Below are 21172 nucleotides of genomic sequence, written 5' to 3'. Positions count from 1 at the left end.
ATGTGCACTCATGCACATCCCACTCCCATCTTGCCTTCCTCGCCCACCTTCTTATCCTAGTCTCGGGTTACATTTCTCCTAATCCTGGTCCGCCATTTTCAGACTGCAAGCCACATAGCCAATACCCCTCCTCCTCTGGCAACCACCACAATCCACTTAGTTTAGTTTCTATCCTCCTGCTTCCTCAAGGCAGCCCACCCATCTCATGCACCCTTTGGAACGCCCGCCCCATCTGTAACAAGCTAACATCTGTACATGACCTCTTCATCTCTCGTGGCTCTAACATACTCGCCATACCCAAAGACTGGCTTCACAATTTTGACTCCGCTTTTCCTGCTGCCCTCTCCCATGGTGGCCTCCATTGGATTCCCTCCCCCAGACCCAACACACAGAAAGGAGGTGGAGTTGGATTCCTTCTAACCACACAAAGCATCTTCCAAGTCTTAACTATTCCTCCCTCTCTATCCCGCTCTTGTTTTAAGATGCACCTTATTCATCTGTTTTTTCCTATTTCTCTGAGGATTGCAGCAATTTATTGGCCTCCTGGACCAGTATCGCACTTTCTTGATGACCTTGCTGCCTGTCTACCCTACTTTCTCTGCTCTGAAATACCCACAAGCATTCTTGGTGACTTCAACATTCCTGTCAACGTTAACAGCCCAACTACAGCTAAACTTCTCGACTTTACCTCATCTTTTGACCTAACCCAATGGACACATAATTCCACTCACTGCAATGGTAATACCCTTGACCTTGTATTCTCCCATCTCTGCAACCCTGGCAACCTCACAAACAGCCCCTTTCCTCTCTCTGATCACAACCTCTTTCATTGTATCCTTGCCTCCAACCACCCATCCCTCCAAGGCGCAAACAATTACTTGTAGGAACCTTCACCACTTTAACCCTTCTCTTCTCTATTCTGCTACTGACCACCTATGTGACATAATCTCTCCCCTGTCCTGACCTGGCCACCATTGTCTACAACACTTCGCTCTCATCATCACTAGATGCACTTGCTCCTTATAGTTACATAGTAGGTGAGGTTGAAAAAAGTCCATCAAGTCCAACCTATGTGTGTGATTATATGTCAGTATTACATTGTATATGCCTGTATGTTGTGATCTTTCAGGTGCTTATCTAATAGTTTCTTAAAACTATTGATGCTCCCTGTTGAGACCACTGCCTGTGGAAGGGAATCCTACATCCTTGCTGCTCTTACTGTAAAGAACCCTCTATGTGGTTTAATGTTAAACTCCCTTCTGCAAAAAAAAGTTTTATCCCTATTGTGGGGTCACCAATATGGCATTTATATATTGAAATCATATCCCCCCCCCCCCCCCCCCCCCCTCAAGCGTCCCTTCTGCTCTAACCACACACAGAATCAGGCCCGATCGTTACAACCCTGGCAAATTGACAACACTAGAAATCTCAAGAGACATTGTTGTGCTTTTTAACGGTGGTGTAAAACCAAATGCCTGCAAATCTTCAGCCTATATAAATCTGCCCTTCTAAACTATAATTCCTGTCTTCATGCTGCAAAACAAGCCTACTTTGTCTCTCCTATTAATACTTTGTCATCCAGTCCCTGTCTGCTCTTCTCAACCTTTAACTATCTGCTTTGTCCCCCACCCCTCTACCCACTAACTCACTGCCCAAGAGATTGACAGTCACTTAAAAGAGAAGATTACTTCCGGTTCCGGCGCCGCATGAGCTAGCAGCGCACCCGCCTAGCTCCCGCTCCAGAGCCCCTCAAACCGGCTTCTAAACTCTGCCAAAGCGGCCCCAGTGCCCCATCCAGGCTCCGGGTGACCCCCCCCCGCGATCCACGCTTCATGGACCGCTTCGTCGAAAAGACGGGTCCCCGTTCGTACGCGGCCGCAGCGGCGCCCGCGGACCGCCCGCAAATCGAGCCCCCGGCTTCGGCCTACCAGGCTCCGGCGCAGGCCGCTACACCTCCTCAGGCACCAGCTCCTGACCGGCCGGACACAGACATGGAGGTAAGCGGGGCCAACACCACATCACCCCCAGCCTCCACAGGCCCACCACATCACCGTGGGCATGCCGCTCAGCCTCCCCACAGCCCCACAACTCTCACCACACACCCTCAGGAGATGATGGACATACTAGCCGCATTGCTCAGGCTGTGGCGGCCTTGCTATCCCCTATGATTACAGCTTCTGTGGAAAAAGCTGTGCAAGCTGGGATGCAACAACTCAAGGCCCAAATCGCACAGCATGCTACCAGACTTGATGATCTTGAACATAGGATATCAGAGGTGGAGGATGATCAGTATCACTCTCAAGCCACTGAGAGGTCTCAAGAAAAAGCGCTTCAATATGTCTTCCAAAAGCTGGACGACTTAGAGAACAGATCCAGACGCTCCAATCTGCGTTTCGTTGGCGTCCCTGAGTCGCTCCCCAACGCCAACCTGGGCGACTTCTGTGCGAAGCGCGTCCCGGAAGCACTAGGCCTTGCAGGCCCCTTCATGGTGGAAAGGGCCCACCGCATAGGATCCTTCAACCCAGATCGCAAGTCTCCTCGGCCTGTCATAGCCAAATATTTGAATTACGCTGACAAAGCCGCAGTTCTTCAAGCATTCCGGCAATCCCCCTCTGTGCAAATCGATGGGGTCAAGATTTTAATTTTCGCAGACTACTCTATCGAAGTTTCAAAAAAGCGGAAAGCTTTCCAACCCATCTGCTCTGAACTGTTTAAATTACAAATTAAGTTCTCCTTGGCATACCCTGCTGTGCTTCGTCTCAAATCCCCCAAGGGAGAGCAGCTCTCATTCCAAGACCCTTCTGAAGCGGAAGTCTTTCTACGCTCACTTCGCTCGGATCCCTCTCTGGCTACTCCCTCCAAATCGACCTCATCTCTCCGTGCCTTGGACCAGAGAAGCCCAAGAAAGGATTCCCCTAAACGCTTCCGAGCTTCGGATCCGGAGCAACTTCGGCATCGCAACATTCCCCGCTGAAAATCCTCTTTTCATTTTTACCTCAGATTGACGTTTTATTTTTTGTTCCCCTCCTTCTTCCCGGTTTGCTGGCATCGGTATGCCCAGTGTCAGCCTTTTGCTCCTCGTGCTCGGGGTGTGTTGTCCACCTTCCCTTCATTCCTGCCTTTGAACTTTGCCTCATTGCACATCGGGAGCTGACACTATGCCGGCCCAGAAGGATCCTGACGTTAGTCGCAACGCGCTTCTTTCCGCAAGTGAACTTCTCTTCTTCAACAACACACCCACGTATATGGACGACCAACCAGGTTTTCTTTATTTCTCATTACGCATCTACTCAAATCTTACTGTTGATATGTTATTTGAATTTATGGTTTAAGATTTCTGTATTGTGCCGGCTTTGTTCCTTTTGTTCCTCCACCCGGTTCTAGGTTCTTGCATGCCTCCGCTGTGTATCAACGCGTCCCTATGCCATTTATTTTCTCTACGCTGGGACATTTATCCTAGTCCGGCGGGCTCTAAGCAAAAACTTTGGCACTGCCCGCGTTTTCTCCCCTGACTTTAGTGGGGCTCTGCCGGGGAGTGTTCCTCCCCCCTATACACAGTGAACTCATGCGGAAAAAAGAGAAGTACACGCTTTGGTTTATATGTTTGGTTATTACCCTTTTCTTATTTTTGTTTAAATCCCCAACCCCCTTTTCTCTCCCCCTCCCCTGGTTCATTCCCTGTGACTTAATGGGTTCTCCCCTCTACCAGTCCAGAATCCCTGGTCCTTACTTCCTGTCTTGTATCACCGGTATTCCCGGACTAGGCAGTTTTCATAATCTCAGGCTCCTGTATGCTACATCCTGCTGCCCACACCCACTGATTGAGCTCCACTTAGAGTAGTCTCCTGGAATGTTAAGGGTCCCCGTTCTCCCCAAAAGAGAATGAAGATACTTCGTCACCTTAAGAGGCTCAAAGCAGACATTGCCCTTTTACAGGAGACTTACCTACTCGCATCAGATTTTCCACGTTTGCAGAAGATCTGGGTGGGGTCAGTCCACGGAGCCGAATCAGTGGGTCGGAAGGCTGGGGTTTTGCTTTTAATTCACAAAAACCTCCCCTGCACTGTTCTTTCCACTTTTTCGGATAACTTAGGACGCTTTTTCACTGCAGAGGTGCGGATAGGCACTAAAGAATTGTTCATTTCCAATGTTTACGCCCCTAATAATCCCACTAAACATTTTTACTCTGAACTTTCGGTGTGGCTACTTAAATTCACCCGCCTGCCCCATTTAGTAGGGGGTGACTTTAATGACGTTATGCATTCCTCGATCGATAGATCCTCCCCAAAACAACGTCCGCAAGATGACACCTTGATGACTCCCTCCATCTTTGCCTCCACTATGGACTCCTTACACATGACAGACCTTTGGCGCCTCAGTCACCCTACCGACAAAGAATTCACGTTCTACTCCAACCCCCATAAATCCCTTGCCCGACTTGACCATTTTTTTGGGACGGACGACCTCATTCCCTTGGTTTCTGAGACTGAAATTCACGATATAGCGGTTTCTGATCATGCCCCTGTAGTTGTCTCTCTAGACAGACTGGATCTTCCCCCGCATCCCAACCTTTGGCGTTTTCCAGCTTTTTTAGCCGATAATGCAGATTTTTTGAAGTTTTTGGATAAGGCTTGGCTGGAATACTCTTCCGCGAACGCCTCACATACGGCGGATCTGAACCTTTTTTGGGATGCGGGGAAAGCGTACCTTAGAGGCCGGATAATTTGCTACGCCACATCCTTCAAACGTAATGCTCTTAAACGCTACAAATTGGCCAGTGCTAGACTACATACTGCCCAAAGGCAGCTCTCGTCCTCTAACTCAGCCACTCATCATGACGAGTGGGTTTCAGCCAAGGCAGCTTTTGATACTTGGGCCGACGCTGTTGAACGATCGAAAAAAGCTCACTTGGATGCTACCCTTCACAAGTTCGGCAATAAGGCAGGGAAACTCCTCTCCCGACTCTGTAAAGGGGCTCATCGCCCCACTCACATCACCTCCCTTCGCGACCACACGGGACAGACACATTCCTCCCCCCAGGCCATAAACGAGACCATGTTAAAATACTATACTGATCTCTATGCTCCAGATCCTATAGTCCGAGAAAAAGCTCAGGCCTTCCTTGACAAAGTGATGCTCCCCACTTTATCTGCACAACAATTAGAGACCCTGAACGCCCCTATTACTCTCTCTGAAATTGATTCCACCATTCGCCACTTACACTCCAACAAGGCTCCAGGCCCTGATGGCTATACCAGTGAATTTTACAAAAACCTCATTCACATCGTAGCGCCCACCCTCCTTTCGGTTTATTCCTCTATCTGGGCAGGGGGTCCTTACCTTCCTTCCGGGAACCAAGCGGTCATTAAGCTCCTCTCCAAGAAAGGTAAGGATCCGTTACAACCCGGCTCCTACAGACCCATCTCCCTCCTAAATCTGGATGTGAAAATTCTCTCAAAAATTGTCGCTTCCAGGCTAGCTGATATTCTCCCCCATTTAATTCACCCAGCCCAGTCGGGCTTTGTCAAAGGTCGGACAGCCACTCTAAATATACGAAAAGTTCTGCTTGCTCTTGAATCGGCCAAACAGAATCCTACTGGTTCATATGCTATCATTACCCTAGACGCTGAGAAAGCATTCGACAACGTTGGCTTTGAATGGCTATTTATGACCCTGTCCAAATTAGGTTTCTCAGGTCCCTTCAGCCACCTTATAACCTCAATGTACTCCTCTCCAACCGCCCGTTTGGTAGCAGCAGGTCTCCTTTCCCCTGATTTCCCCTTACACAAAGGCACCAGGCAGGGTTGCCCCCTCTCCCCTCTACTTTTTAATTTAGCCTTGGAACACCTTTCTAGATATCTATCTTTTTCAGCTCCACTACAGGGCATAGAGATTGGAGGAGTGGATCTCTATTCGCTGATGACATCCTTATTTTCACCTCCAACCCCTCCCTTGATATATTCACCATTAAAAATACCTTCGACGGATTTAGATTATGTTCCGGGTTGCGCATTAATTATTCTAAGAGTGAAATTTTACCCATTGGCTCTCTTTCCACCCCACCCTGGGCAAGCGGCTCCTTATTCTCGGTTGCTCCCTCCTACATCACCTACCTGGGTATTAAGATTGGTAAAATGCCTTCCTCCTTGTATCAGCTTAATTATCCTCCCTTATTTACTAAGTTATCTCAAGAGTTGCTTAACTGGATGGATCTGCCTCTCTCGCTCTTGGGTAGGTGCCATTTAGTAAAAATGGTCAGTTTTGCCAGACTTTTGTATCCCTTGCAAACCCTTCCTCTTCTGCTCAAACACAAGGATGTTACCTCTTTGGAATCCGCTATTTCTAAATTTTTATGGCACGGCAAAAGACCACGCATTGCTTTTAAGAAGTTGCACCTTCCCAGGGGCGATGGGGGTATAAGTCTGCCTAACATTAGGTTGTATAACTTAGCCTGTTTACTTAGAACTAGCCTGGACTGGATTACACACTCGTCCAGATACTCTAATTTTGAATTGGAATCCGCTATGGCTCGCCCTTTCTCATTATCAGCCTTGTTACATTGCCGCTGGAAATCCGTACCCCTCCCTTACCAGCATAATCTAGTCTTCAGAGATACAGCTATAGCATGGAGAGAATCTAGAAAACTGGCCGGTCTTGCGCCTTTCCTTTCTTTGCATCTACCTATCCAAGGAAACCCCTGCTTCACTCCAGGACTACACTGTAAAGCCTTCTCAGAATGGTCGGAACGGGGTCTGTCCTTGTTCTCGTCTCTCTGCGATCCCTACAATGGTAAACCGCTCCCTTTTCAGAAAGTGATGGACACATTCCTGATTCCTTCCTCCCATTTCTTCCATTACCAACAATGTCTCAGCTACATCACGCAGACTTGTAAGGAAGCATCCCGTCGTTTTCAACCAAGCTTTCTGGATCAGCTGATACGCAACGAATCCTTCAAAATTTCAGATATCTACAAGCCGCTCTTGCAACGATCACGGCCACCCGCATCAACCTCCTCTATTGCAAACTGGTCATCTGCTTTCCCGGACTCAGATCTTGTTCACAAAATTTTGCTCGGTCTCAATAAAGTCCACAAACTGACGCCCAACGAAACCTGGAGGGAATCCCAGCTCAAGATTGCCCATAGGGCTTACATTCCCTTTTTATCCTCCACATCGAAACCAGATGGGGCAGTCTGCCCACAGTGTCATCTTCCGAAGCCTCCCCTCGCTCATCGCTTTTGGTCTTGTCCTGTCATCTCCTCCTTTTGGGACCAGGTACTAGCATTTATTTTTGATGTAACTCTGCTGAAATTACCAAAAGACCCTCTTCTCCTGATCTTTGGCTATTGGGATCCCATCCTGTTACCTTGGTCCATCTCAGCAGGCAACAGATCCGTCTCAGGAACTCCCCCCACCCGAGCCACGGTAGACTGGACCTTGTTGTGCCTACTGCTGGCCCGCCGCCTCATACTACGCTTCTGGCTCCTGCCTTCTGGCCCCCCAGCCTCCCAACTTCGAACAGACCTTCTTTCTCTCCTACGCACAGAGAGGCTCGTCACAGATTTCTCACACGGCAAACAAAAAGCTGACTTCCTTGCTAAATGGAATTTGTTTATGACCACCAATTTGTCAGTACAGGACCAATGCGAAGTGGAACAACTCTCTTTTGTCTACAAGGACCCGCTCCCCTCCTGATTTCAATGCGAGTCTCTTATCCCGAAGCTGCCATCCTCACCCCCCCCCCCCCCCCCCCCATTCACGTCACATCTCAACATTTCCTCAGTTATACCCCTTGCCAGGACATTTACTCCGGACTTTAACATTGAACCCCCCCCCCCCCTTACACCCCCCCCCTACCTTAGTCCCCCCCTGTCATCTCATTCCCTTATATTTTTTCTATCAACATTTTGCTTTATAACTTGTGATTAGGTATTTGGCCCCTGGGGCACTGGCTTTATTAGCATTACCTGCATTATTTAAGATCTTAGAAGGTGTCTGATCCATCCAGTTTGGTCATTATTGTTTAGTTCTTTTGCAATTTAACTGTCTTGGGTCTTTCTTTTTGTTTGTTTTATGTTTTTTCTTTTTTTTTATGTATGCCTTATGGTTCTCTGGTACCCCAGGGTGTGACCTGGTTATGTATCTTGCATTTAATAATTGTGCCTAATCGTATGTATTTCTTTTTTGTATTTTCTTTATCTTTTCCAATAAAAATTTATTAAAAAAAAAAAAAAAAAGAGAAGATTGATGCAATTTGTGAGGACACCTCCACTGTGTGCATACATCTTCCCCACCCAACATGCCTTGCCTAACAGCACATTCAACCTCTTTTGAATTGGCTAGGAGGTTACACAACTTTTCTCAGATGCCCACCTAACCAATTGTCCCTTGGATCCTGTTCCCTCACAACTACTATGATCACCCTCTTCTTCTATCCTATGCTCCTTCACTCACATCTTTAACCTCTCCCTCTCTAGTAGCACCTTCCCCTCCCCTCTAAAACATGCACAGATCACTCCCATGCTTAAAATTCCTGCACTGGACCCCACCAACCTAAACAACTTAAGACCCATCTCATTGCTCCCATTCACCTTTAAACTTCTAGAATGCTTAATCTACAACCGTCTTAGCTCAAACCTCATTGAAAATAACCTTCTTGACTCCTTACAGTCTGGCTTTCGCCCACAGCATGCCACATAATCTGCCTTACTAAAACTCAATAACAATTTACTAACTGCTAAAACCAACAGTACTCCGTACTCCTACTACTTGACCTCTCTGTAGCCTTTGATACTGTTGACCACCCGCTCCTTCTCAATAAACTACATTCCCTAGGTCTATTAAGATTCTGCTCTATCCTGGTTCTCTGCCTATCTATCACAGCGCTCCTTCAGTGTCACCTACAACTGTCTCCTCTCCATTGCCCCTTTCTGTGGGGGTTACCAAGGCTCTGTTCTTGGACCCCTTCTCTATCTACAACTCCTCCCTTGGTCACTTGATAACCGACCACAGCTTCCAATACCACTTATATGTCAATGACACCCAAATCCACCTGCCCCACCCTATTCAATTGCAATCTCTTCTGAACAGGGCCCTCTTATTCCTGTTTTATTTTATTGTATTATAACTGTATTGTCTCCTTTTTATATTGTATAATGCTGCATAAACTGTATAGCACTATTTGGCACTATAGAAATCCTGTATTATAATAATAAAAACCAATGCTTTGGATATCTTTTTATATCTTTTTCCATCTTTTATAAAGTATCATTACCTTGTTACACAGGTCTTTTGACTGTTATTTTCTACCTCCTCGTTGCTCAGTGTCTAGCCTGCTTAGTGCATCCAAGGGAGAGCTAACAAACTCCTTGTCTATTTATACCAAGACTCTAATTGTGATTAAAAAAGCTGCTAATGTGAGAAATAAACTTCTTCTTTTTTTCCAATAAGTTTTTATTGGTTTTTAGCATAGTACAAAAGTAAAGTAGCAAGTAAGGTAGAGTAGTTATTGTTGCTATTGACCACCGTACATATTATTACCTAAACAGTTGTCATGAGTAGCACAACATATAAATCACGCACTTTAGAGAACTTAATGACTTGCCGACTGCCACATTTACATCAGCAGAATGGCACGGCTGGGCAAATGGTGCTACAGGTAGGTCCATTTGAATTTTTCGCCATGTGGTCACGTGCGTGCTGCCGGCGGCGCACACCGACCCTGACACAAGCTCCGTGAGTAGGATCACAGGTCCCATGGACTCGGACTCATGGATAGGAAGAACAGGGAGATACTAATGTAAACAAGCATCTCCCCGTCCTGCCTAGTGACTGCCACTGATCATAGCTCCCTGTGATTGGGAGCTATGATCCGTTATCTCACACACAGCCCCTTCCCCCTAAGTTAGAATCACTCCCTAGGATAAACTTAACCCTGTCCTAACAAGCTAGTGGTTAACCCCATTCACTGCCAGTGTCATTTATACAGTAATTAGTGCAATTTTATAGCACTGATTGCTGTCAAAATTACAATGGTCCCAAAAAAATGTGTCAAAATTGTCCGACGTGTCTGCCATGATGTCACTGTCCCAATAATAATCACAGATCACCACCACCACCACAAGTAAAACATAAAAATAAAAAATAATAATAATAAAATGCCATAGATGAACCCCTATTTTGTAGACGATATAACTTTTGCGCAAACCAATCAATATTGCAATTTTTTCTTACCAAAAATATGTAGAAGCATACATATCAGCCTAAACTGAGGAAAAATGATTATTTTTATGTTTTGGGGTGATATTATAGCAAAAAGTAAAAAAAAAAAAAAAAAAAAAAAAATTCAAAATTGTTACTCTATTTTTGTCTATAGCACAAAAAATAAAAACTGCAGAGGTGAATAAATACCACCAAAGAGAGCTCTATTTGTGGGGAAAAAGGCGTAAAGTTTGTCTGGGAGCCATGTCGCATGACCACACAAATGTCAGTTAAAGCGATTCAATTCCATATCTCTCCAAGGACAGATTGCATTATTTTTAAACCAAAATTTAAGGTTTGATGAGATGGAGGCATAATAGTAGTTTTTAAAGCTAATATATAATACTCCCCCTACTAATCTGTGTTTTTATTAGATTGGCCAGACACGTCTGACTTTGGATTTATTCCATACAAATTTACCTAGAATGCTCTGTAGAGTTGCAAAGTAGGATACAAATATAGGAATGGGGAAAGATCTAAAGGTGCAAATGAGCTTTGGTAATTTAAGCATCTTGAAAGCAGCCAGCCTGCCTGACCACATAAGGTGGGTTCTGGAGATATTTACAAGATCCTTAGGGAGGTTGTTAAGGAATGGGGTGTCGTTCGCTTGAAATACAGAGGATACTTGGGTTAAATTGATCAGCCCATGTGTATGGATGTTGCTTACTTAGAGAGGACTGCTGTTCCGGTGATATGACTTAATGGCATTCACTTTATAATAGGACATTTGGCTAAATGTTTCAGGGGTATTCCTTAAGGAAGCCAAGGAAGATCTGGGACTGGGTAAAATTAGTATTACATTATCAGCAAACAAATTTATCTTGTGATCCGATTACTATACCTTTTAATCTCTTGCCTAGATCTAACTTTTTATGCGAACGGTTCAATCAGTAAGTTGAAAATTAGGGGTTAGAGGGGACACCCTTGTCTTCCATTTGTAATGCTCAAAGTCGTGGATAACATAGAAGAGCAATAAACTTGAGCTGAGGGGCAAGAGTATAGTGCTAAGATTGCTGATAGAACATGGCCTTGAAAACCAAATTTACCTAATGTCTCATTTAAGTAACCCCAGTGGACCCTATCAAATGCCTTTTCCGTGTCCAAAAAATAGGAGCAGAGAAGGCACCCCATGGGATCCAGCATGGTGGGTAACATTTTTCATCCTCCTAGTAGCGTCAGAGGTTTGCTGAGGTTCAGGAGAAGAACAGATAATCTGTTGGCTATCACCTTAGCATACAGTTTAGTGTCCTGGTTAAGGAGAGAAATTGGATGAAAATTTTGGGGGGTAGTGGGCTCTCTCCCTGGATTTGACAAGGTGATGACCAATGCTTTCAACATTTTCTGAGGGAACGAGGCAGAAGTTGCGGCTTCATTGAACATAGGAGTGATGTGCCCAATAAGCAGATTTTTTAACTGTTTGTAATATTCCCCTACAAAACCGTCTGGTCCGGCAGCTTTGTTATTGGGTAAGGAATCCATGGCTTTTCCTATTTCTAATGATGTGAATGGGGCGTTGAGGGTAGTCAGTTGGGCATCAGTTAACTTGGGGAACTGGGTGGAATCTAGGAATTCCTGAATAGAGGAATTGTCAGTTTGGGCTGCATGCTTGTCATCCTTCAGCTTATATAGATTGTTGTAGAACATACTAAATGCGTTTGCAACAGCTGGTGGGTCAGTTAGTTTTTGTTTTGTGGTAGGGGTGATAGAGGAAAGGGATATGAGTTTTGAAATGTTATTTTATTTGATAGGCTAGTAGTTTCCCTGATTTATTACCACAAGCATATGATTGCATTTTTAGATGCTTTTGGTTTTTCTCAATTTTCTAAAAGGAATCTACAAAGTTCAAGTCACAGTTTAATAATTTTGGATTTGAGTTCTACAGTGTGGCTCTCTTTATTAAGGGAGTCTGTGGTCCAAATTTCAGCTAAGACCTCGTCATTGTGATGCCTCCTTTTGCCTTTTATACTGAGCCCCAGCTGTATAAAGAGGCCCCCCACAAAAGCTTTGTGTGCAGCCCATACCGCATGAGCGTTCTTTACTGAGCTTGCATTATTTGTAAAAAAGTTTCCCACATTCTTGCGTAACGAGTCTGTGAGATTTGGTTTATAGAATGTGGGTGTTCATTCTCCAAAGGCAGGCTGAGGATGATTTAGTGTTGTCTTCAATGGTGATGCATATGGGGGAATGATCCGAACAGAAGGTAGGAAGGATGGACAATGATGACTTTTTGTTAGGTCCCCTGGTCCAGTAAAAAAGAGGTCGATGCGGGAGTACGAGTTATGGCAGGGGGAGTAAAAACATGTAGTCATGTTCTTTCACGTGTTGGCATCTCCAGACATTGAACAATCTTAAGTTAGATATCAATGGCTTTAAGGCAAGTTTGCTTCGCTTAGGGAGAGATGTGGAGTCCATGTGGGGGACCGGGGTGATGTTGAAATCGCCACACCACACAACTGCACCTTGTTGAACAGTAAGAACTTTTTTGTGTAACTTGCAGATGCATCTCAGTTGGTGGACGTTGGGAGCATAGACAGATACAGTGGTGTATTGGGAGTAGTTGATAGTTCCTACCACTATAAGGTAGCACCCTTCTGCATCCTTAATGCATGAGTATAGTTGGAAGGAGATACAGTTTTTGAAGGCTATCAAGGTGCCGTTTTTATGTGGGACATTAGCCGTAAAGATGTTAGGGAAGTTTCTGTTATTACATGAGAGGATTGGTCTCGCAGAAATTAGTTTCTTGAGCACAGATGATATCACAATTGGTTTGTGATGCTAACTTCCAAAGGGATGATCTCTTAGCTGGATGGTTTAGATCATTGACATTGATCGACATAAGTTTTATGGTCCTGTTGAAGTGGTAGCGGTTGCAGAGAAGGGGCTACAAGCTTTTGGTTTGATAATACTGAGTAGGAAAGATATCTCGGATTGTTGGGGTGTAGAGATACTTTGTATAACTTGTATGAGTGATGTTCTTAAGGTACAAATCTTCAAGGGGTAATGTTTAGCAACCTGTTGCAGTTGCTATGATAAACTGGTAAAACAAGGAATGTAAAGGAGAAAGGAAATAAACAAAAACAACTCTAGATCAGCTCCTAGATATTGCTTCCTGTGGATAGGCACAACCAGTGCCAAGGAATGCGAGGTTGGGGGGTAAAGGGTTTCACTAGACTGAGTGTGAGCTTGTGCTTTGATCCATGGGAGTTGCTGCAGATGTATCAGAGATAATGCCCCAATCCTGCAGGAGATGTAGCCCATGTTGGACCAAGGTCATCATGTGCTTTGATCCGTTATAAGTGACAGAAATTTTGTCTGTCACCACCCATTGGTGCTGGACGTGATTGTTGCGTAGAGCCTTGGTGATGGTGTTGAGTTGTGTGCAGCAGCTCAGTATGTTCTGGGATAGGTCCGCAAAGATTTGCAGTTGGCCATAAGGGTCAGATAGGGTGCCTAATGCACTTTCTGCATAAATTGCTCCTTAATATAAAAAAAGTGAATACAGAGAATTGGATCTCTAGGCTCCTCCGACAGAAATGTAGGTTTAGGTAATCTGTGAATGTGGTCAATGACCAGCTCAATATTTTTTAGCTACAAGGATAGCTTTAATGAGGCCCCTGGTGTATGGGGATTGATCTGATGTTTGTACAGATTCCGGTATGCTGTGGATTTTAATGTTATTGCGACGTTACCTGTCCTCAATATCCGATATGTTATCTTTAATCCAAGTATTGTTGTGGGCCTGATCTTTGTCAGTGATGCCATTCACAGTAAGAGTACAATTTCTTGTTGTATTTAATGTGGAAAACTCTATCCTCTATTTGGGGCCAAATCTGTGCATATGAGAGAGAATGTCAGCTTGCAGGGAGCTCCTTAAAGACATTAACATGTCCTTCAGTGTATTGTCCAGCTCAGGTTGTCACATAGTGGGACATGCAGCTATAGAGTTATGTTGGGATGTTTGCAGTGGCACTGTATTTGACAGTGAGGGGATGTGGCTCACCTCATGTTTGGCTGTAGAGGCATCCTGGCACATTTTTGTTTTTGCATGGCTGCTATAGATCGGAGTGCCCAGGAGGTATAGTGGGGGCACCATCCCTGTGAGCTGGGATGTGTCCTGGTCCTTTTGGGAGTGATCAAAGTGCTCGGGTCGTAGGGAGAGAGGAGCCCCTTGCTCGGCATTCATTGTTACGGCTGCAGCACCATTTTGGCTGCACCTCGTGGTCGGTTGATACATACGAGGCCATCAGCTTGTGGGGCAGCTGTTCTTTCCTTTTCAGCGACAGTCTCTCGGGTGCCACAGCAGTGGAAGTCAGGCTCAGATATGCTGTGGGAGACAGCAGGAAGCTGACAGATGCTTGTTGTAGCTGGCCGGTGTGAAGAGCTCGTTCTTTATGAGGCCACTTTGCTCACAAGCTGGTCACGTCCCTGGGAATTAACCTTTAATTGCCATTTTAACCTGTGTGTCACCTTCTGTGTCTGTGCCAAGGCCAAACATTCCAGGGTATGTAAACTTTTGATCAGGGTAATTTGGGTGGTTTGTGTTTCCATTATGATTTAAAAAGCGTAAACACAGTTGATTGATAATAAATGGCTTTAGCCAAACACTAACCACAAGTGAACAATATTTTTGTGTTATCATTCATATTCTCTGAAAAATAAAGAAGAAATAAATCATACATTTTGAGCACAACTGTGTGTGTGTGTGTGTATGTATATGTATATGTATATGTATATATATATATATATATATATATATATATATATATATATATATATATATATATATATATATATATATATATATATATATACACATATACACACACACAATCTGTTGATAGATATTTTATATTGTGACATTTTATAGTGTGTGTGTGTATATATTTTTTTTTTAATACATTTTTATTTCTTGCAGGTACAAGCTTCTCATTTTGAAGGCCTTATAACTACCATAGTTGGGTATGTGCTGCTAGCAGTCACTTTAATTCTGAGTCATGTATCCTTTTTTTTCAGCAAAAGATGCATATGTTTTTGTGTGGTTCTTAGTTTTCTAGTATGCATGAAATATTTGACTGAAGTGGGCCATATGTCTTAATTTACTATCTATAATTCTGGCATAGATAAGTACATACAGTGCTTTGAAAAAAAATAAAAATAAATTCATACCCCCTGAACTAAATGTTACTGCCAAAAACGTAAATGTGTTTTGTGGTGATTTTAATGTGATAGACCAAAACAAAGTGGCACAAAATTGTAAAGTGGAAGGAATGATATATGTTGTTTTTTTTGTTTTTTTTTGTTTTTTGTTTTTTGTTTTTTTTACTAATGTTTGGAAAGTGTTACATGCATTTGCATTCTGCCCCCCTGGGTCAATACTTTGTACAACCACCTTTTGCTGCAATTACAGCTGCAAGTCTTTTTGGGTCTTTTTGGGTCTCTACCAGTTTTGCACATCTAGAGTGGGATTTTTCCCATTCTTCTTTGCAAAATAGCAAAAGCTCTGTCAGATTGGATTGAAAATGTCTGTAAACAGCAATTTTCACGTCTTGCCACAAATTATCAATTAGATGTAGATCTGGACTTTGGGCCATTCTAACACATGGATATGCTTTGATCTAAACCATTCCATTGTGTCTCTAGCTGTATATTTAGGGTCATTGTCCTGCTGGAAGGCAAACCTCCACCCCAGTCTCAAGTCTTTTATTTATTTGTTTTAACTTCAAGCCTTCAGTTTTTCAAAGATGTACAGAGTTTAACAGGAAATGTGATGGTACATTCTCAAAATACAGTATAGTATGTATGCACATTGCTATGTATACAAGGTAGAAGCTATCATTTTATATATGCAATGGCTATTAGGAATAATAAAGTGTGGGGTAACAATGCAAAACCTATAATTAAATCTAACTATAGTTCAAATAGAAGTTGGAACTAGCAGGTAAACATGTGTAAGTTTGATCTATCATGCTGTATTTTTAAGTACTTAGTGCTGCAATATGTGTGTTACCAGCAAAGTATTGACAAATGAGATGGAAGCAAGTGCTATATGACATTAAAGACCAGGGTATCAGTCCAGCTTTGTCTCAGTGGTAAGTTTAGCTTTAGAAAATAAGTATTCCATTTTAACCACTTGCAGACCAGCCGCCACAGTTTTACTGCAGCAAAATGGTACGGCTGAGCAAAACAACATTATGTAACATCGCTTCACACTGTGGCCACTAGGGGCGCCCACATGCACACCACCAGAGCCGATTTGACAACTCCCCTCCTTGCAGGATGGACACAGCCGATTGAATTATGAAAGGATTGGATGTTTAAGTGCCAATTTAGATCTTCGAGATCTAGAATGGGTCTTACCTCTCTCTCTGGTTCTGGAACCTTAAAAGGTTTGAGCCAAAAAAAAAAAAAAAACTGTTCCACTAAGGGAACCTCTGATATCACCAACTGAGATAACCGCTGATTCAGAGGTCAGAAAGAGACTTTTTCTCTGGATCTTTAGGAACACTCTCCGAGGAGATGGAAACTCTTGCATAAAGACTGCCCCATCAGCAGCCCAAGGACCCCACAGGCACCTGAACCCTGGAACTACAGGAAGTCTGATTCTCTATCGACTGAGCCATCCGGGCTCTCGGAACTCTAGTCGTAACCTAGAGAAAAAAATTGCAGAAATCCCTATGCTCTTCACATTGTTCCTGCCAGATCTTGAGAATCGCTGGACCTTTCCCCTCACCCGAACAAGTGGGGCTGCTCCTTCATGAGAAGGTTTTAGCATTCTGCTTTGTGGGCTTTCTGCCCCAAGATCCTGGTGCTGCCCTTGGGGACTTTTCCTTGAACCTGACGATTGAGACCATCAAGACTGTCTAGAGGCAGATGCCCCAGGCATAGGAGAGGCGATAAAAGGAGAAATGTTTGAACCTCTTTTTACTGGTAAAGAGAGCTTTACCCTTTTGGATGTACTTACCCACTCTAAATAGCCATACCCCAGGAAGAAAAACAAACTGGCTAAGAGCTTTCACATGGTGCTTCGGCTGATCGATATTTTAGCCACAGAGAATGCACTAGTCCAAGCATAAGCCATGAGGCTTAAACGATTCTTAAACAAGTCTTTCATAGCATCTACTGTGAGACATGTGAGTGTGTCAGATACACCAGCCCATTGTCGGGCCTTTCAGGTATCTCCACAAACTGTTCCTTAACCTTTTGAAATGCGTTACACCAAAAAGGTGGAGCAGAAGTTAAAGGGTTAATGGACTGAGATACACCAATCGCAGCAAGAACCTGCTGCGCTACTGAACTGCAAAAGACATCTTGTCTTTAAAAGGAAGTTCCAACTTTAATTTGCTGGATCCTTTAACATCAGTGCACTATCCACTGGACATGCAAGACTCTGCTCTTTGAGGTGATTGCAGCATCAATTGCTGAAACCCCCCATTTTCCAGCTGATGTGAGTATGGTCGTACTCACTCTTGTGGGAAAGCAATCCCCACAGTTGATCACATGCAGTCTCAAATTTCCTTGATTCAGGATTGTGGGTAGGTTGTATATTCACTGCCAGCCTTCATTCTTTGCATAGTCTGTGTCTTCATTACAGTTCAGCATCAAAACCAAAAAGAAGGAAAAAGGAAATAAAACAGTACTAGAGAACATTGTGCGAGCATTCACACTTGTTAAGGAGAGAGTGTCTACTTATAAGAACTTTGGGCAGCTTATGCTGCAAAGCTTAACTGGGAGAAGAGTTCGGCCTGAGGATCCCTGAGGGCAACAACATTGGGACCCCCCAATAGTACATGAACATCCGGTCCCTGTTAGGTGTGCGACTTGGCGTTCCACGCCGTGACAGTTTCCAAAATCTCTATCAATTTGCCTCGGGGCAGGTGCCATAGCCTCCCCTATTTCTTGCTCCAAGAGTATGTCCCATTCCCTCAGTAATGCAATGCCTTTGTCCAAGGAGGTAATTTTATATGTACGGTTGTCCTTGGTAACAGCTTTGTGGGTTATCCCCATCCATAAACAATTTTATGGTTACGCAGGGTTTTGGTTATGGTATTCAGGTTCCTCCTTTTCTGGAGCATATGTTGAGATAGATTGGTGAAAAATTGTAAATGCTGATGCTGTGGAGGAATTTGTTCCTTTTGTTGCATAGCGGCCATAAGGTCCTCTTTCACATGGAAAAAATGCAGCCGGAGCAATACATCTCTTGGGATGTGCTCAGATAAATGCGCTGGCTTGGAGAGACAACAAATCCTATCAATTGTTGTATCCAAGTCAGTCAAAGCCATCAGGGTTTGTTTAAATATGACTACCATATGTGCATTAAGGTCAGACTGTTGGGCAGATTCAGGGATCCCCCTTACTTTAATATTGTTCCTTCGTGATCTGTCTTCCAAGTCCACCAGTTTCTCTTTGATCCACTCCATCTCCCCTTCTTTTTCCTCATTAGCATCTACAAGGTCATTAATAGTCCCAGCGTATTCCCCCATCTTAGTTTCTATATGATCCACTCTGTCACCTATGGCATTGAGATCCTTATTGAAACTATGCATACACATCGCCAGATCCAACTGGATGGTGCTGTGCAATGGCAGCAACATGTCTTTTTTTAATTTATTTTTTTAAGTTTCAAAAATCGTTTAATAAAGCGGGAGTCCGCCAGGACTCCACGTTTTTTTTTTTTTTTTTTTTTTTTTAAGCCAGCAGCTACAAATACTGCAGCTGCTGACTATTAAAATAGTGACACTTACCTGTCCAGCACGCCCGCGATGTCGGCACCCGAAGCCGATCTCTCGATCGTCTCTCGGGTGCTGCCACCGCCATCTTGGGTATGGGAATCAGGAAGTGGAGCCTTTCGGCTTCATTTCCCGGTTCCCTACTGCGCATGCGCGAGTCGCGCTGCGAAATAAGGACGGTCCCTGCTGCCTCTGGGATCTGTGTGTTTCCCAGCAGGCAGCGGCGGACTTTCGGAAAGGGGCGTAATCTACGCCCCTTTCTGCAGAGAGCTATCCCGGAAGTGGGTGCAGATACCTGTACTGTACAGGTACCTGCACCCCCTCCCCCCTGAAAGGTGCCAATTGTGGCGCCGGAGGGGGGGAGGGTTCCGATGAGCGGAAGGTCCACTTTAGGGTGGACCTCCGCTTTAAAACTTTCAAGAATAACAACCATCTGCCAATGTCAACAGAATGCAGAGTGTAAAATTGGTACAGAGCATAAGTCAACAGGCTCTGAATGTCGAGGCAGGTATGACAAAATACGGGTGGATGAGGAAACTACATACCCTCTAAGAAGTAAACCCAAAAAAAGAAAACACTACATAAAGGGTTCCGGGTAATAGAGTAGACTTCCTTGTGAGTATCTGTCTACTTGGAGAGCTCAGCCAGCTCCGCTAACAGGTCTTGGATGGAGAGCTTGTACACATAAGCAGGCGGGACCCTGTTTCCAGGTCCCCCAGGATCAAACCCCGGCCAGGACCCCCCACACCATAGGGATCTTGCTGTGAGGGGGCTGGCCAAGGAGACCCCGAATAACCAGCGGAACAGGCCCATAAGGACCCTCAGTCCTGAAACCCAAACCTGAGAAATACTACTACCTCTAAGAGGAAGTGTAATTAGCATAAGGAAGTTGCCATGAAATGGGCCAAGGGAAAACAGACCCTCCAACCGGAACTCTGGATGGGAGCCCAAATCCAAGGCCGTAATAAAATAGAAAAAACTTACATCATGTACATAAAAGCAAGGAAGGGAAACAAAATTCGAAAACATAAACGGTTGTAAAGAACAACTTTCAACCAGTATACTCCAGTACATGTGGTGGGTCAAGACGGCCTCGCAACAAGGTAAGTAGTAAAAGAGGAAGTCAGAGAGGGAGATTGAGGTAGAAGGAAGAAGAGAGGGGGGGAAGAGGAGGTTAAGGTGGAAGGGGAGGGCAGGAACCTTCACGTGCGAACCTGTAAATTAGGGGGAATCGGGGGGGGGGAGGGGGTGGGGGGTAGGGATCTAGAGGAATATCAGAGTAAAAGGGATATTCCAACGTAAGCAGCCCACAGTTCCCATATAAGTCTACATTTCTCAGCCGAGTCCAAGATCCTGCTGGCCACCTTTTCTTGTGCCATTATCCAGGACATTTTTTGTTTGCAACATGTCTTTTAACACTGTGTCCAGTATGGGTTGGTTCTGGGTGGGGAACAACTCAATGGTTTCTGGCAGTTCCCGTGTATCATCCCCTGAGTCAGTGGCTGGGCTTCCCGCCATACTCAATCCACCTCCATCCAGCCTAGGTTTCGATTTCGCCGGGCTGCTGGTGGATGGGGAGGAGGGGTAGGATCGGTGGCTGGCAACAGATGCGGTATTGAGCCTCAATTTACCTGAGTCGGTGCCCCTCATGCGCGGTGAGGCTCTCTGCAATGAGTAGGCCCAGGCGCCATCTTGGGGCTCCCTGTCTGGTATCCTGGAGTAGAAGTCTGTTAGCCTCTGTGTCTTCCCCGCGCCTTGCTGTTTACCGGGCATGGTTCTGGGAGCTGTTGTATGCTATCCACTGCAGAACGATGTCTCGGATGCGGTTGCTTCGGGATTGTGCGTCCTTCCGGAACTCGCGTCAGACCACGCCCCCCCCCCCCCCCCCCTCAATTTTTTATTTTTTTTTAATGTCGTTTTGTTTTGTAAATTCATCTAAACCTTTTAACCACTTGCCGACCGCCGCACGACGATATACGTCGGCAGAATGGCACGGGCAGGCATAAGGGCGTATATATAAGTCCCTGCCTTCCCGATCGGGCCCCCCCGGTGCCTGCGGCGGTCGGCATTCGTTCGGGAGCGATCCCGGACGAGGGGACGGCCATTCATTCATGGCCACCCCCTCGCGATCGCTCCCGACGAATGGAAATCCTTCGTGACATCACTTCCTCTCCTGTAATGTAAACA

General features: G+C 44.9%; 1 protein-coding gene across 6 annotated transcripts in view; it reads left to right on the top strand.

Annotated features, from left to right (window-relative positions):
- The window catches only part of MARCHF6 (membrane associated ring-CH-type finger 6), a 1566402-nt gene that overhangs the window by 695417 nt on the left and 849813 nt on the right, over positions 1–21172 (top strand). For all 6 annotated transcript variants that reach the window (XM_077491957.1, XM_077491954.1, XM_077491953.1 and 3 more), the window contains one exon: positions 15175–15255. In XM_077491957.1, the coding sequence (XP_077348083.1) occupies positions 15175–15255 (81 nt within the window). The remainder of the gene's footprint in view (positions 1–15174; positions 15256–21172) is intronic.

This window comes from Lithobates pipiens, unplaced genomic scaffold (genome assembly GCF_037356315.1).
Source record: "Lithobates pipiens isolate NorthernLeopardFrog02 unplaced genomic scaffold, aLitPip1_a1.2 Scaffold_19, whole genome shotgun sequence".
In the NCBI taxonomy this organism is placed as follows: domain Eukaryota; kingdom Metazoa; phylum Chordata; class Amphibia; order Anura; family Ranidae; genus Lithobates; species Lithobates pipiens.
This window is presented reverse-complemented; position numbering and strand designations above follow the sequence as displayed.